The 18,281-nt window shown below is 44.0% G+C and overlaps 1 protein-coding gene across 12 annotated transcripts in view; it reads left to right on the forward strand.

Annotated features, from left to right (window-relative positions):
* The window catches only part of LOC147009633 (carnitine O-palmitoyltransferase 1, liver isoform-like), a 170,323-nt gene that overhangs the window by 29,509 nt on the left and 122,533 nt on the right, over positions 1–18,281 (forward strand). For 11 of the 12 annotated variants that reach the window (XR_015053089.1, XM_085863345.1, XM_085863351.1 and 8 more), the window contains one exon: positions 12,924–13,044. The exons of the other annotated variant lie outside the window; for it this stretch is intronic. Coding sequence is in view for 10 of the 11 variants with exons in the window: in XM_085863345.1 (XP_085719471.1) it covers positions 12,946–13,044 (99 nt within the window). In the remaining variant the exon portion in view is untranslated. The remainder of the gene's footprint in view (positions 1–12,923; positions 13,045–18,281) is intronic. 12 annotated transcript variants of the gene reach the window in all.

Below are 18,281 nucleotides of genomic sequence, written 5' to 3' on the forward strand. Positions count from 1 at the left end.
GTGCTTCATTATACAAAAACCTAACTAGCTAATCATATGTGTTGGTGCTTCGTTTTACGAAAACATAACTATCTTAATCATATGTGTTGGTGCTTCATGATACGAAAACATAACTAGCTTAAGCATATGTGTTGGTGCTTCATGATACAAAAACATAACTATCTTAATCCTATGTGTTGGTGCTTCATTATACAAAAACATAACTATCTTAATCCTATGTGTTGGTGCTTCATGATACAAAAACATAACTATCATAATCCTATGTGTTGGTGCTTCATTATACAAAAACCTAACTATCTTAATCATATGTGTTGGTGCTTCATTATACAAAAACATAACTATCTTAATCCTATGTGTTGGTGCTTCGTTATACGAAAACATAACTTGCTTAATCATATGTGTTGGTGCTTCATGATACAAAAACATAACTATCTTAATCCTATGTATTGGTGCTTCATTATACAAAAACATAACTATCTTAATCCTATGTATTGGTGCTTCGTTGTACAAAACATAACTATCTTAATCCTATGTGTTGGTGCTTCATTATACAAAAACATAACTATCTTAATCCTATGTGTTGGTGCTTCGTTATACAAAAACATAACTATCTTAATCCTATGTGTTGGTGCTTCGTTATACAAAAACCTAACGAGCTGAATCATATGTGTTGGTGCTTCGTTGTACGAAAACATAACTATCTTAATCCTATGTGTTGGTGCTTCGTTATACAAAACCTAACTCGCTTAATCCTATTTGTTGGTGCTTCATTGTACGAAAACATAACCATCTTAATCCTATATGTTGGTGCTTCGTTATACGAAAACATAACTATCTTAATCATATGTGTTGGTGCTTTGTTGTACGAAAACATAACTATCTTAATCATATGTGTTGGTGCTTCATTTTACGAAAACATAACTAGCTTAATCATATGTGTTGGTGCTTCGTTGCACGAAAACATAACTATCTTAATCCTATGTGTTTGTAGTTCATTATACGAAAACATAACTAGCTTAATCATATGTGTTGGTGCTTCATGATACAAAAACCTAACTAGCTTAATCATATGTGTTAGTGCTTCGTTGTACGAAAACATAACTATCTTAATCCTATATGTTGGTGCTTCGTTATACAAAAACATAACTATCTTAATCATCTGTGTTGGTGCTTCATTGTACGAAAACATAACTATCTTAATCCTATGTGTTCGTGCTTCATTATACGAAAACATAACTAGCTTAATCATATGTGTTGGTGCTTCGTTTTACGAAAAATTAACTATCTTTATTCTATGTGTTAGTGCTTCATTATACGAAAACATAACTATCTTTATTCAATGTTTTGGTGCTTCATTATACGAAAACTTAACTATCTTTATTCAATGTTTTGGTGCTTCATTATACGAAAACTTAACTATCTTTATTCATTGTGTTGGTGCTTCGTTATACGAAAACATAACTATCTTTATTCTATGTGTTGGTGCTTCGTTATATGAAAACATAACTATCTTAATCCTATGTGTTAGTGCTTCATTATTTGAAAACATAACTATCTTTATTCAATGTGTTGGTGCTTCGTTATACGAAAACATAACTATCTTTATTCAATGTGTTAGTGCTTCGTTATATGAAAACATAACTATCTTTATTCTATGTGTTGGTGCTTCGTTATATGAAAACATAACTATCTTAATCCTATGTGTTGGTGCTTCGTTATACGAAAACATAACTATCTTTATTCAATGTGTTGGTGCTTCGTTATATGAAAACATAACTATCTTTATTCAATGTGTTAGTGCTTCGTAATACGAAAACATAACTATCTTTATTCTATGTGTTGGTGCTTCGTAATACGAAAACATAACTATCTTTATTCTATGTGTTGGTGCTTCGTAATACGAAAACATAACTATCTTTATTCAATGTGTTGGTGCTTCATTATACGAAAACATAACTATCTTTATTCAATGTGTTGGTGCTTCGTTATATGAAAACATAACTATCTTTATTCAATGTGTTAGTGCTTCGTAATACGAAAACATAACTATCTTTATTCTATGTGTTGGTGCTTCGTAATACGAAAACATAACTATCTTTATTCTATGTGTTGGTGCTTCGTAATACGAAAACATAACTATCTTTATTCAATGTGTTGGTGCTTCATTATACGAAAACATAACTATCTTTATTCAATGTGTTGGTGCTTCGTTATATGAAAACATAACTATCTTAATCCTATGTGTTGGTGCTTCATTATACGAAAACATAACTATCTTTATTCAATATGTTGGTGCTTCGTTATACGAAAACATAACTATCTTTATTCAATGTGTTGGTGCTTCATTATACGAAAACATAACTATCTTTATTCAATGTGTTGGTGCTTCGTTATATGAAAACATAACTATCTCAATCCTATGTGTTAGTGCTTCATTATTTGAAAACATAACTATCTTTATTCAATGTGTTGGTGCTTCGTTATACGAAAACATAACTATCTTTATTCAATGTGTTAGTGCTTCGTTATATGAAAACATAACTATCTTTATTCTATGTGTTGGTGCTTCGTTATATGAAAACATAACTATCTTAATCCTATGTGTTGGTGCTTCGTTATACGAAAACATAACTATCTTTATTCAATGTGTTAGTGCTTCATTATACGAAAACATAACTATCTTAATCCTATGTGTTAGTGCTTCATTATAAGAAAACATAACTGTCTTTATTCAATGTGTTGGTGCTTCGTTATACGAAAACATAACTATCTTAATCATATGTGTCGGTGCTTCGTAATACGAAAACATAACTATCTTTGTTCAATGTGTTGGTGCTTCGTAATACAAAAACATAACTATCTTTATTCTATGTGTTAGTGCTTCATTATACGAAAACATAACTATCTTTATTCAATGTGTTGGTGCTTCGTTTTTCTCCAGGGTTTGACAACCATCGCAATATATTGTGTTGACGTACCATAGTCGACTTGTATCTCATTTGTGGAACCTATTTTGAGCAAGTGTATATTCATGTGACTATGACTACACTACTACTCATACTACGACTACGACTACTACCACCACTACCACTCCTTTAATGTATCTTATCGTGTGGTTGTTGGCCAGTTACCGTTTTGGACCCAAATCTTTCACGAACCAGGTGGCCAGGCCTGAGGTTTGAGAAAAGGTGATTTTAGCAGGAATTTGTAATTTCATCAGGCTGCTGAAAATAACTTGCTTCCTCTTACACAAAGAACACAAGGAGATATTTAACTTCCACAAAGGTTGGTGGACAGGAGGCTGAGTTTAGCATCCATCTGAGGGACAGCATATGTACGTTGATGCCTCGTGCTGAATGTCAAATACCAGGATGACAGTTTATTGCTGGATTGGCATTCAAACCCAGGCTACACAATGCAAACATCTCGATGATCCTGCCAACCAACTATGTTTGTGTATATAATTATATATCCATCCATCCATTGGGACCATACTCTGTGTAGAGCGTTGGTGCTGCCTAAGCAGTGTCCTTGCCAATTGGACACAATCCTGGACAGGTCGCCACTCAGACACAGGATACTAGCAAGCTGGCAATAATTTTTGCTGACCTCAGGAGGACGTCAGGCAGAGTAAACCCGACTTGGTATCAATTCAACAGCCGAGTGGGATTTTAACTCAAGACCCTAAGATCCCAAGCCCACCACCCTAACCATGAAGCCAACACCAGGCATATTGTATATTGAAACACCACGTACTTCTGAATTTCATGAAGACCATATCCTCCAGGTGTTACAGGAATGTTCTGTATTCGGAATTTCCTCCTGATTTATGTTGAAGACAAATTGAAATATTTTGATATTGCTAAAGAGGAATTGTTTTTAAAAAAAAAGTAGTTTATACTTTAAAAGAGTTCAACTGATTGAATCATATTGTTACGAATTTGGCATTCAATTGCACACAACATACAGATTCCCTTGGTCAGCTATGTCGATAATGCATGTTCCCTAGATAGCTCACCTTCCATTGTTTAAATGTTCAGAGATCGATTAGATGCGCTGCGGATCGATTTAATAGTTAGGGAACGAACAATAGAGATGTCCCTCCCCCTCTTCTGCAAAGAGGAAGAAGAACCCTGCCATCCCGTGACGTCAACAACTCCCTCCCACCCGTGGTTGAGCGGGGGGGGGGGGGTGGATCACGAGGGCATGAGTCACGCTGGGTGTGGGGGAGGGGGTGGGAAGGACAAAGAGGAGACCCTTTCTTTGTCCGTGTGGGAGTCCCGTGGTAGGGCTGAGTTAGTGAAGAGTCCCGTTCTGAGTCCCGTGTGCAGAGTTCGTGTGCTGAGTCCTGTGGGAGGAGTAAGCTTTTTTGCTTCGGAGAGAGCAATCATTCAGCTGTCGGGTCCTGCTTGGCTTGCTTGGCTTGAGGCCTTCGGAAGCTTTTTGCTTCGGCTGGCTCAGTGAGCTTCGGCTGCTGCTTTGTTTTGGAAGGAACTTGATTGAGCCGGTTGTTCGGCTCGAGCTGCGAGTGGAGGCTTCTTCCTCTTCTTCCTCTCCTTCTTGGTTCGTGGAGCTTTTCGTTCTCCATTTTGTTTCCCGGCTTGGTGCGACGCATCGGCCTCTTCTTGGAGTTGGATCCTCGGGGAAGCGACGATCGACAGGAAGGATCGGCGCCTCGTCTCACCGCCACGTGTTGAGAAGTGCGGGAGGATTCGCGGGAGCTCGGGAAGGATCGCGGCGATTGGATCCAGCTCGCTCTTGCTGGAGCCCGGGACCGGACAAGTTGAAGACCACACGAGGTGGAAAGGTTTGAGTTAGGCTCTGAGTTTCAGCTCACCTGTCCTCCAAGCTGGATCTCGTGATTAAAGGCCTCAGCCACCGTTTCGTGTGTGTGTGTGTGTGTGTGTGTGTGTGTGTGTGTGTGTGTGTGTGTGTGTGTGTGTGTGTGTGTGTGTGTGTGTGTGTGTGTGTGTGTGTGTGTGTGCGCGTGCGTACGTGTATCCGTGGGCCCGTCTAATAAGTAGGAACTGCTGTTAAGTGTAAATGACTTTACATAATAAGTAGACGGTCATACTTCTTTTGTCGTGCTTTTGTTGCTTGTATAATTGCATACGTGTTTTGCCTTATTTAATTGCATACGTGTTTCATTATAATAAATGTCCTTGTGTGAATGTAAACCTGCTCGTTGCGTCCATTCCCTCATTGACTGAACATTTCGTGTGTTGGGAGTTGGAAAGCCGTTGGTGTGCCGTAATAGGGGGACATTTGGACCGACGGTTCTCGGCGATTACGCCGCTCGGAATCGCGCATGGACAGGCTCGCCTCGGCGGTTTGTTCCGTACGAGTTCCGTCGAGGGTGGAATACCCCGGTAGTTGGATCACGTGGGTAGTTAGGTCCATTGAAGATTGGCAATCGACCCTACCCCACGTGATCTGCCGATTGGCGTATTTCGGTTCTTGTACAAGGACCCGTCGCTCGGAGTTATCCGGGCGGCGATCTATATTCCGGGCAATCGGTCGGGCCGACTCGACTTGCGGCTCCGTTCAGAGCGGTCGGTTGGCGGCTGACCTCCCGGCCCGTAACAATTGGTTGTCAGGAGTGCGATTCGGCCCCTCCGCCTCCGTAGCAAAATTCACGGAGTCAGATCAGGGGTATACGGAGCAACCCCCCCTGCCCCCCGTGTCGCCAAATTACGAGAGTTATAAATTTTATTCCCAGCACGCAAAATGTTCAGCCAAGGCGAGCAGGGGCAGGAGGGATTAGGAATGGATTTGGAAATGATAGAATCTATGGCTCAGGACGAAATGACCATGCAGGACACTCCCATTATGCAGGTTGACAATTCCCTGCAAATAAATGCAGAGTCCGCAATGGGCGCAGCGGCGGGAGCCGCTTTGCATGACACCCCCCTCCCCTCCTCCGTCAAAATCCCTCCTCAGTCCCCGTCAGATCCGCGCCCGGTAATGGCGAAGCGACTGCCACGGGGCCACCTGACATGGGCCAGCTATTAGAAATATTGCTGGCAAAAATGGATGGAAATGCAAAAGAAATGCAGGGTGAAATGCAGAGCATGGGCTGGACCTCCAGGAAGGGCAAAAGGCAGTAAGTCTGGGCATAAGAGGCATAATGGCGCCTGCACGTGGCGAGATACGGGCAGTGGAGTGCAAAATGGCGGCGCCACATGACAGAGGCACCGAACCAGCGAGCGAGCTGAGGGAGAGTGTGGATTGTGTCGGCCCCACGGTGGAGGACAAAATGATTCGGGAGACGCGTTGGGCGAGACTCGTGCAGGTGACGGTGACACAGAAGGAAAAATTAAATGAGGTGACTGAGACATACAGGACGAGACACGTGGAGGTGACTGAGAAATGCACGGAGACGCAGGAGACAAAGGAAGGAACACCAGAGCCACGGGGAATAGAACAGGAAACAGAGACGAAAAGCCAGGAAGAAACGGAAATAATAAACGAGGTGACTGAGATAAAGCAAGTAGAGGAGAAACTCCAGGTAATTGACGAGCACACACAGGTAGGGATAGTGAGGGACAATGGGGTTGAGCTGGGGGAGTGTTTTGTGACCCGGTGCGAGCAGCAGGATAGCCTCCTTCAGGAACGAGGTGAGGGACTGTGCCCCCTTGAGGCGGATCGCGACGAGGAGAGTCCGGTCGAGCCTTGCGAGGTAAAGGGGGCGAGTGCTGTGAATGGGTGCACGCGGAGCTTGGGGGTTATGGAAACCCCGGGACCCCTTGAGGTGGTGCTAATTCCCAGCGTTGTTGTTCCGGTGTGTGTGGTGTCGAAATGTGTGTTTGCGAGTGTGCCGAAATGCGTGCTTTCCAGCACGCATGGTGTGGATGAAGCACCGTGTGTGGATGAAACCCCCTCCCTGTTGGATTCCTGTCACCGTGTGTGACAGGAACCGCGTGTGTGAGTAGTATGGTGTGTGTGAGTGAGACAGCGTGTGTGAGGTCGCTGTACGTGAGGGAGATGACAGTCGGTATGCGGGAGAATGCAACCGCATCCCCGTGTCCGAGTGCCATGGTGGAGTGTATGAGCGTCGTGGCACGCAGGAGTGTGTGCGTTGAACGGTGACGACGATGGGACCAGATGAAGGACAAGGGCCGAGTAGCGGCCGCAGCTATTTTGAGCACCGTGCTGGGTTTGCACAGCAGCGAGCGCGGGGTCCGTGCAGTGCTACGCACAAGGCCGCCACGTGTGCGGCTGCGCAGGTGAAACCCGGTCCGGAAACGCTAGCGATGGATGTTAACCGATCCCGCAGATGGACAGAAGCTTGGCTGGATTCGGAATTTGGACCGGATGGGTTCTCCACGCGAGCATGTTTGTAAAGCTCCGACGAGCAGAGCACATGTGTTCGCGTGGGGAACCCCTCGAAACGCGGGGCTTGCTTTGAGATGCACAGAGTGACGTCATGGCTGCACGTGTGTTTGGAATCTGGCAGAAGGGAATTCCTGCTGGTACCATCCAAGAGGGACGAGGTGCGCGGGGTGCAAGCAGCTACCATGACATCACGGAAAAAGAGCGCGGCTGTGAACTGCCGTGCTGGTGGTGCCATTATGGAAAAAAAAGTTGAGAAAAGCATCCCTCGCTTCGGGTGAACAGGATTACCAGGCAAGGGGTGGAAGACCCCCTTGTTTGGGGGCACAGGAAGTACTAGTTAGGAGGATGGGTTAGAGTTAGTGGACCGACTTCATGGCGACATGGGTTGTACCTCATGGAGCCCGTGGAATGGATTAGTTGGAGGGATTTTGGTTTAGATTTAGGAAATGGAATTTTTGGATTTTTGGAGAAACGGACAGACTGGAAATGTGTAGTGGAGACGTAGCTTAGCTACGTAGAGTAAATGGAACATGCATGAGTTTTAAGGGATGAGAGGGAGCACGAGTTAGTCAGGGGATTTAGTTAGAAGGATGGCAGTGTGGAGTGTTGGTGTGAGTTGCGAAATGGAAAGTGTGTGAGGAATGAGTGTAGGACAGTGGGCCCAAGTGTGCGAGTGGAGCGAATGTGGTATGCATGTTGCGAATGACTGGTTGGGGGGAGGAGTGATTCCCACCCAAGTGACCCCGGGGTCAGTTTAATGTTAGCTAGTGGGTTCTTCAAATTTACTAACAGGAGGTCGTTTTGTTGTTGGTGTCGAGAGAAGGCACGAAACCCATTTGGAGGGGTGCAAGAGTTCATGGACCGGCTGGGAGCGTGGATGTGGAAAGTTGAGTATTTGTTTAGTGGGCACCCTGGGCACTGGAATAGTCGGCCAGAGTAGGCCAAGGGCCCAAGAGGGGCCGGGATAGTGTAGTAGGCACGGGCGACCCATCGGAAACAGGTCCCATAGCACCAGAATGCCACGGGAGCAGTGTAGTGGGCACGGGCGACCCTCTGAAAGGGTCCCAGGGCATTAACACGCCACGTGGGCATTGGATGGGGGCAATGCCAGAGAGGGCTACCCCCCGCATTGTAGGGAGCAGCTAGGCTCGGAGGCAGCCTGCGGGCCTGGGGGTGCCATGGTTAGAGTTCGGCAGAGGGGGAGTTCCTGCCAGTTGAGCCACGCTGCCTAGCCAGGAAATTGTGTGAGGACACGTATGAAAATTTTTGAGGGCAAGGCCCAAATTTATAATGGACACCAACACAGGCGACGGGAATCATGCTTTGTAGAACCGATAGTTTTCAACTGTGAGGCGTTTTTGGAAAGCCCCGGGGTAGTTTCAGGTTAATGAATGTTAGGGTAGATAGGAGATGTACCCCTTCGCACCATCCATCCCTTCACTCATTGTAGGCCGCTGGACTCACCTTGGTAGATCACTGAACTCTGAGGAGGCCATTCTGAGGCTTAATTTGGGCCTCAAGACAGAACGCTAGCTCTCCTTTATTCCCCTCCAGAGAGGGAACGTAGGGGTTGGGAGAAGGCGAGGTTGACAGGATAGGTTAGCTGGACAATGATGATAAAGGGGGTTAGGGAGACAATTGTAAAAGGGAAATAAAAATAATAAAAATAAAGAGGAGCTAAATTTTGTTGTTTTGTGGCAAATTAAGGGAGCGGGTATGGACAGAGACAGGCAAAGGCGATAGAGTGGGGGGGGGGGGAGACAGTAGGCAAGGTCTGAGCCCGCCTGCAAAGCGGCCGGCACTACCGCACTCACTCCAAACCTGATGAAACCACACCAGAGGCCGACCTGCTGCACTTGTCGGCCTGTTGTGTTGCAGCCGCCTATTCTGCATGGACTTGCCTTGCCATGCCTCGTTTGCCTGCCTCTGCCATGACCCCATGCCTGCGAGCCCTTGTTTGCGTTTGCCCCTGTGTTCATCCATCACCCTGTGCGCCAGGAACATCCAGTTTTGCAAGGACTGCCCTGCAGGCAGCCCGTGCATCCATCATGTCCATTTGTTTTGCGACCATCTCCATCCATTCCCCTGCACCAAAGACTGCAACGACTTTTGCCTTTCCCCTTTCCCCTTTCCCCTTTCACAGATTACAAGTCCTGGGCCATGGTTTAGTGTAAATTTATAAGTTAAGGTTAAGTTGAGTGAAAATTGTAAATACGTGAACCCTCGCCTGCATGTTTGTTTTAGCGCCGGCAATTTTAGTTAAGTTGTCCGAATGAGTCTGAGAGTTTGTTAGTTAGTTACGCAGCGCATTAGGTTATTTATTTTTGGGACGCGTTTAAAGAAATGTCGCACTCAGGGATCCGAAGGTAGAACGTACTAGGGGAAAACTTACACATGCTGGTCACACGAAAATTTGAAGACTCGGGACGAGTCTGTAAAAAGGGGAGGGGGTAGTGTTACGAATTTGGAATTCAATTGCACACAACATACAGGTTCCCTTAGTCAGCTATGTCGATAAGTGCATGTTCCCGAGATAGCTCACCTTTCATGGTTTAAATGTTCAGAGATCGATTGGATGCGCTGCGGATCGATTTAATAGTTGGGGAACGAAACATTGGAGACGTCCCTCCCCCTCTTCTGCAAAGAGGAAGAATAACCCTGCCATCCCGTGACGGCAACAACTCCCTCCCACCCGTGGTTGAGCAGGGGGTGGATCACGAGGGCTTGAGTCACGCCGGGTGTGGGGGAGGGGGTGGGAAGGATAAGAGGAGATCCTTTCTTTGTTCGTGTGGGAGTCCTGTGGTAGGGCTGAGTTCATGGGCTGAGTTCGTGGGAGTCCCGTGGTTGGGCTGAGTTCGTGAAAGTCCCATGTAAAGAGTTCGTGGGAGTCCTGTGGCAGAGTTCGTGAAGAGTCCCGTTCTGAGTCCCGTGTGCAGAGTTCGTGTGCTGAGTCCCGTGGGAGGAGTAAGCCTTTTTGCTTCAGAGAGAGCAGTCGTTCAGCCGTCGGGTCCTGCTTGGCTTGAGGCCTTCGGAAGCTTTTGCTTCGGCTGGCTCAGTGAGCTTCGGCTGCTGCTTTATTTTGGAAGGAACTTGAGCCAGTTGTTTGGCTCGAGCTGTGAGTGGAGGCTTCTTCCTCTTCTTCTTCTTCTTCTCAGCGGCACGTGTTGAGAAGCGCGGGAGGATTCGCGGGAGCTTGGGAAGGATCGTGGCTCACGGCGATTTGGATCCAGCTCGCTCTTGCTGGAGCCTGGACCGGACAAGTTGAAGACCACATGAGGTGGAGAGGTTCGAGATAGGCTCTGAGTTTCAGCTCACCTGTCCCCCGAGCTGTAGCGCGTGATTAAAGGCCTCGGCCACCATTTCTTGTGTGCGTGTGTGTGCGTACGTGTGTCCGTGGACCCGTCTAATAAATAGGAACTGCTGTTTAGTGTAAATGACTGTACATAATAAGTAGACGGTTGTAGTTCTTTTGTCGTGCTTTTGTTGCTTGTATAATTGCATACGTGTTTTGCCTTATTTAATTGCATACGTGTTTCATTATAATAAATGTCCTTGTGTGAGTATAAACCTGCTCGTTGCGTCCATTCCCTCATTGACTGAACATTTTGTGTGTTGGGAGTTGGAAAGCCGTTGGTTTGCCATAATAGGGGGACATTTGGTCCGACTGTTGTCGGCGATTACGCCGCTCGGAATCGCGCACGGACAAGCTCGCCTCAGCGGTTTGTTCCGTATGAGTTCCGTCGAGGGTGGAATACCCCGGTAGTTGGATCACGTGGGTATTTAGGTACATTGAAGATTGGCAATCGACCCTACCCCACGTGATCTGCCGATTGGCGTATTTCGGTTCTTGTACAAGGACCCGTCGCTCGGAGTTATCCGGGCGGCGATCTATATTCCGGGTGATCGGTCGGGCCAACTCGACTTGCGGCTCCATTCAGAGCGGTCGGTTGGTGGCCGACCCCCCGGCCCGTAACAATATCATCATTCTGTGGTGTTGTGCTGCCAAAGCAGCCCAGAAGCATGGATTATACGAGGTGGTTTGCCTTTGACTTCCTGGTTGTAGTGGAGGCAAGAAGTTTTAATTTGGTCAGGGTGTTGGCTATAAACACTTTCTTTGTGAAAGACACGGTGTGATCTTTGACGTCCACCAATCAATGCTGCTACACCGGTCCTCCAGCTTGATGTCTATCCGAGGGAGAGTAGACTGATACAATGTCCTATCTTTTGCTGTCCAATCCAACAGTTTACAGGCAAGTCAGTAATCAAATCCCAACTTAACAACTCAAAGATGAGGGTACGACCTTTCAAGCTATTGTCATCCCATTATGATTAATTTATGATTCCCCAGCAGAGGGCCTCAGGGTAACACAATTTGGTCCTTAACATAGGGAAGTACACTCACACAATTACAGTGAAAGGAATTGTTTCCTCTCTCTATTTGCTGCAACACTTGATAGTTTTTTTAATTATTTGAACAATCATATTGTTACGTTTGAGGGGGGTACACATCACCTAGCATGTTAAGTTGGCATGGTCTGTGTGTTCACGTAGGCTAGAACATATTTTTGTAAATAGGGACCCATTATCGTGAAGTTGCCCTGTTCTTATGTATGCCATAAGAGGGTGGTATATTTGACCTGTGCCACCTTGTAGTCCTTCCCCAAGCTTCGTTTTGGAGACCTGGCCTGGTTTCTCTCCTTTGTGCTTGGGTGGAAGAGTGCAAGTGACGCCACAGGTTCTTTCTTGTATTAAGTGCATTTTGGTTTGTTAAGTGTGTGTTTATTTATTTATTTTTATTCATGGTTTTGTCTGCCTTTTGTCTCGGGATTCCGTTTTTGTCCTCCTGTGTCTCTTTTCAATAAACTGTTATTCCTTAACTTCACGTGTCGCTCGATACTCACCATTATCTCATGTGTACCCAAATGGTTTAGGCCTGCTTTGGTTAATTTCTGGGGAATAAATAGTTTGCTAAACTTTTTCTTTACAAGACTTAGAGGGATTTGGATACCGACAGGGGGAAGCCACGGAACCCGCTCAAGTGTGAGTCCCTTTAATTTGGCCATTCGTGAAACTCATTTCTTTAGCGCGACGGGTCCGTGGCAGCAAATCCGTCACTGCGACAATATTAATCATAAATTGTACTCGATTTTTGAGTTGGATTAATCTTTGAATGTGAGCCGTACAAATCCATGTTATTATTATCCTGACTCTTGTGAGACATTGTAATCGTTATTGTGATCTTTACATTCTTTGTTGTATTCATGACACATTTCTGGTTAACCTGTACAGTGATTGTGCAGTCAAGAACTTCCTTAAATTGCTTCTTTTTGGCAGAAGAAAACTTTAAAACCATTTAGCGAATTAAATTTAACATAATAAGGATGAAGTAATTTTGCTCAATGTTGCATCAACATTTGCCCGACTCGTTTCACTTGATACAATGCTGTAGGCCTGTAGGGAGTCGGTGACCTGAAGTTGGAGAACATTGTCGATAATACCATTGATGTTGCACCTTTAACCTGTGCTAAACACAGTTTAAGGAAATACCCACAGTTATTAATTAAAACTACTTTCTGTCCTCATCCCAGCCCGTGAGCTGCAGTGTCAACAATGTTGGGGACATGGCCTGATTCTGGCATTCCAGCCCTCATGTTTTCACTTCTTTCTTCTGCCTTCCACTTCCTGGAATTAAAACTCAGACACATCAGGGTGAGTTCTTCCAAATTAGTGTGGACTGGTAATCGACATTGCTCAATAGTCACAAAAGCCGTACCATGATGTGAAAGCCCAGATTGGAGGTACAGTGAAAAAGCATCCTTCTCGTATCATTTGGCCATGTAATCATGTATGCTGCAATGTTCGATGTGTGCACACCATCCTCGGAAATGATTGTGTTTCCTCATTAAATAACAAAAGAATAATCATTAATTTTTTTTTAAAGAAATAATAAAGGATGCACCAAATGAGGATATATGTAGACTCGTATACAGTGCCTGTGGAAAGTCGACACTGCCTTTCAAAATTTTCACCTTTTGTTGCCTTGTAACCTAGAATTAAAATTCATTAAATCAGACTTTTACCACCTTTATTTAAACATCGTAAGCCGCAACTTCCAGGTGAAAAACAAATTTTACATATTTCAGAAAATTAATTAAAAATACAAAACTCGAATATCTTGGTTGGATAAACTTTCTCTACGTTCTGTATATATGTATATGTGTGAGTGAGAGATGCATAAGATTGGAGTGGTTGGGATTATGTACTTTTTAAAATAAAAAGGCCCTGCTAATCGAGTAATAAACAATCAAGAGCAGATCCTGTCTTGGGCGACGTTTCACTCTCTTCCCAGCGAGCTTCCTCAGGCCAACAGATCCCGACCCTCGTCACATGTCCACTTTTATTCCCAAGGCGACAATTCATTCCCGGGTCATGTGCTGGTGCGAGAGGTAAATTGAGGAGTGTTTTTTTTATTTCGTTGAATTTTAAGCAACATTTACATCATTGATGGTCTGCTCTGCTCTGCTCCTTTTATTATTTACTCATGATCGGGTATTGTGTGTGTGTGTGTTTTAGTCCTTGTTTTTGTGTTTCTAGGGAAGGAACATGTCTGGGTTCATGTCCGGGTTGGACATGGTGACGTGTATATTGCATGATTGGCGGAGTTTCTGTTGGGTGTTGTCCATGTTTAGGCGTGGTATTGGGAATCGAACATTGCCACGGCGGTTGGAATACTTCGATCAACATTCTATTGATTTCCTTCATTATTCTTCCTGTCAGCTGAAACACAGTGCAGTATGAAACTAACCATCATGATTAAGACTAGTTTTCCATTCCACAAGTGATCCATATTCCACAAGTGGTACTCGAGCAGTTTTTAGACCCTCGTGGAGGATCTCGAAGTCTTACTCACGTTGTTGTTCTTAATCTTGTTCTTGTGGACTTTTTTGTTTCACAGCCTACAGTTTTTTCATCAAAACTTCCTGAAACTTGGCGTATATATGTAAAAATTCCCTGCGCAGACAGTAACAATCTCCGATTTTGAAAATTCCAACAAGAAAAAAAGTTATGACGTCAAAATATATCCGCTAATGGAAATCGCCTAAAAAATTATCTCTGAAACTAGGCAAGCTTTTTGAATTCTGTTTGCGGGAATTGAACAGGGCATTAGCAGAGATTAATTACCGCATATATGATACATCACCATGATGTCATATCATTTTTTTATGACGTCATTCCTATTTTTTGACATTTTTTGTTTCACAACCCAGTTTTCATCAGATCTTCGTGAAACTTGCCATGTATATGCAGAAAGCCCACGCGGAGGCAGTAACTATCTCCGATTTTGGAAATCCTTCCTAGAAAAAAAAGTTGACGTCATAATATCGCCGCTAATGGAAATCGCCTATACCATTATCTCCGAAACTAGGCAAGCCGTTTGAATTTTGTTTGCAAGAATCAAGCCGGGCATTACCACAGATAATTTATCGCAAACCTGATACATCACAATGACGTCGTATTCGTTTTTATGACGTCATCATTAAGAGGACGAGGATCTTAGCTCATTTGAGCTTGTTAAATTGGAGTGCAGTCACTGAAGTTATATTGTTATTCAAAAACCTCACAGTGAGTGCATAGCTATTGAGACATGTTATTTATTTATATTTTCAGAATCTAAGGCTCGTAGTAGAGCTGACACACACACACACACACACACACACACACACACACACAGACACACACACACACACACACACACACACACACACACAGACACACACACCTGTTAGATGAGACAAACACAGCTACTGAGCTTGGGGGAAGTGATGTCACATCCTGGGACACTCTGGGTATCAGTGACACCATAACAATGGTGCCACCTTTCTCACCACACTCAGCTTTGTCTGAATGAAGAATAAGATCATTAGATAAGGACACATGAGGAGATGCACCAAATGTGGATTTGATTGTTATGAAAAGAATAGTTCACTTGCGCCAGCAGAAAAATACTCACAATTTTCTCAAACAAATGTCGAGAGGTATGCTAACTATTTAGGAAAGAAAACGTTTAGATTCCATTGATATAGTTGATGTTTCTGCGTAACAAAGCCGAAGAGGATTGCTAAAATTTACGCAATCAGGAAAATCTTTCATAGATTTGTCTGATTAAATATTTTGATATTTTTCTGGTCCTTTCCGGTGAATAGACACTGATCACTTAAAACCACGAGAAGCCCCGAGTAAAAATACCATGATATTTAAAAAAAAAAGTTAAAAAGGTAGCCTTTTATTTTTGTGCTGGTTGAAAGAGGTTGAAAAACAAAATGGGAGGTTATATATTTCATAACGGCAAAGAAAAAATATTTCATGAGTGATCTGTTGTCTATACACCACCCAGGTTCACTTTTTTTTGTCTGACCAGTGGGCCCCGTTGGTTCGATGGACAAAATTTTCATCGGTCTTCACGGCCTTGTAGCATACCCACCTGCTGTGCTACTTGAATATTCGTTTGCCTTTCAATAAGCCAAGATGTGCTTGGGCCAGGGAGGGGATTATACGTTCGTTTTTATTATTATTGCCAAATTATACAACAATTATTTTAGCTCACCTGAACTTTAGTCGAACGAGCTGATGCGATCAAGCAGTGTCTGTAGGTGAGTCATTGAGTCAGTCAATCAGTCCGTAAACACTTCAGTCATTATCGCTTGAACCAAACACACGATTTTTATGAAACTTGGCTACAACCTTCATATCTGATGCTTAACGAAGGTGTATTGACCGCATCAAAATCTGCGCTCATTAAGGGGTTCTCCAGGGTGGGGGTTTGATGCCACCCCCCCTCCCAAAATTCAGGTACTTGCTCTTTTCTCCAAAACTGCACACACAATTTCGATGAAACTTCACCACAACCTTCACCCGTGATGTACCAAATTGTATTGACCACATCATCAAAATTTGCACTCATTAAGGGGCTTTACGGGGTTGGGGGGGGGGAAGTGTTGACCCGCGAAAATAGGTATTTGCTCTCTTCTCCAAACTGACAAACGATTTTTGATGAAACTTGACCACAACCTTTATCACCCGTGATGTTCCAAAATGTATTCACGGTATTAAAATAATTGGGGTCTGAGGGGGCCGAAGGGGCTTGAGTGACTGTTGCTCCTGATCCAGGTGAGCTTTAGGACACACGGTCCAATTTTTGTTGTTAATATTTTGAGCATTAATTCATATGTGCTTTGTTACAATGTTTTCGTTGTTTTTAGGTCATCTCTTCGAACATGACCTAATAATATGGGTGTCGATGTCCTTCGATCCTTCCGTCCGTCCGTTCACAATGAAGTTGAAGCGGGACATCTGGTCATTAGTGATCCTGATAGAGCTCGATGAGACGTACACGATGGTATGACTTTCAAGGTCACCGAAGGTCAAGGTCAAGGTCACGAGGTCTTTGAAGTTGCGAAAATGACGATTTTCAAATTCTATCTCCTCCGCCATTTCTCAAGCGATGTTGAAGTTGATTGTGGCATATGAATCTATGGTACAATATCTAAATTTTGATCGGGCCGGATTTTCGATATTCGCTTTCGTTTTCGTGTCACGTGACTTCAAAGTTGGCAAAAAATGCAAAAATGATGATTTTCAAAATCTATCTCCTCCTACATTTCTCAAGCAATCTTGAATTTGATTGTGGCATATGAATCTATGGGACAATATCTAAATTTGGTCAGGCCGGATTTTCGAATTTCGCTTTCGTTTTCGCGTCACATGACTTCAAAGTTTGCAAAAACTGCCCTACCTTCAGGAGGCTATATATTCTCCACTGGGCATGGTGAAAGTTAGTGAATGGTGTCATTGCATAGCAGCTGACCTTGTATATTATATTTATACATTTTCCACCGAAAGTGCAAAAGTTTCAAACCTGAAATGTAAACGTCGGCATTTATTTTCAAAATATAATTTTGTGCGCGCGCGCCAAAATGCCGAGTCATCTTTAACCAAACTGCGCAGTTCGAGCTGCGCCGTGGAGCTGCGCCGTGGAGCTGCGCAGTAGTCTTCAGTCATAACTGAACATTGAGAACTTCTGGTATTATTTCTCGCAGAGATGACCGTCACTCCCACATGGGAGTAATTTTTGTTATTACCTCCACCACCGAAGATGGAAGGAGGTTGTTTTCACCCCATGTGCCTTTTTGTTTGGCTGTTTGTTTGTGAGCAGGATATCTCCAAAAGTTGTGGATGGATTTGGATACAATTTGGTGGAGATTGGGTGTGTGACAAGAACGAAATGATTAGATTTTGGTGAAGATCCAAATCTGGATCTGGATCCGATAATATTTGATAGTGATTCTTTTCACCATAGAGTGAATGGGCTAAAAACTATATTAGCACGATATCTGAAAAAGTTATGAACGTATTCGGACGAAACTTGGTTTACAGGTTGGGTGTCTGACAAGGACGAATTGATTCGATTTCTGTGAAAATCCCGATCCGGATGCAATAATTTTTACGTGCTTCTTCACCCTTGAGAGATGGGGCCAAAAACGATATATTGCATGATATCTCAAAAATTTATTGGGACCGATATGTTCCACTACTTCAGGCATTGCGTGGCGGAGGTATGCGCTCTACCGAGTTCCCTTATAGATTATTTTTAATGAGAATGCCACACGTGGAAGGACATATTCAGCTACTCCATACACCTTAACATGGCGTGCATTTCAAACATGGGCAATTCTTCCGGGTTCTTTGTAGTTAATTAGCCTAATCAACTCAGGATGTCATGACGATTGGTTCGGTGCATCGCACTTCATATCAGAAAGCTCCAGTACAACTCTACGAAAACCATTACACACACACACACACACACACACACACACACACACACACACACACACACACACACACACACACACACACACACACACACACACACACACACACACACAAAC

The sequence above is a fragment of the Eptatretus burgeri genome, chromosome 17, assembly GCF_056783735.1.
Source record: "Eptatretus burgeri isolate ZD-2024b chromosome 17, Ebu_testis_v1, whole genome shotgun sequence".
NCBI classification, from domain to species: Eukaryota; Metazoa; Chordata; class Myxini; order Myxiniformes; family Myxinidae; genus Eptatretus; species Eptatretus burgeri.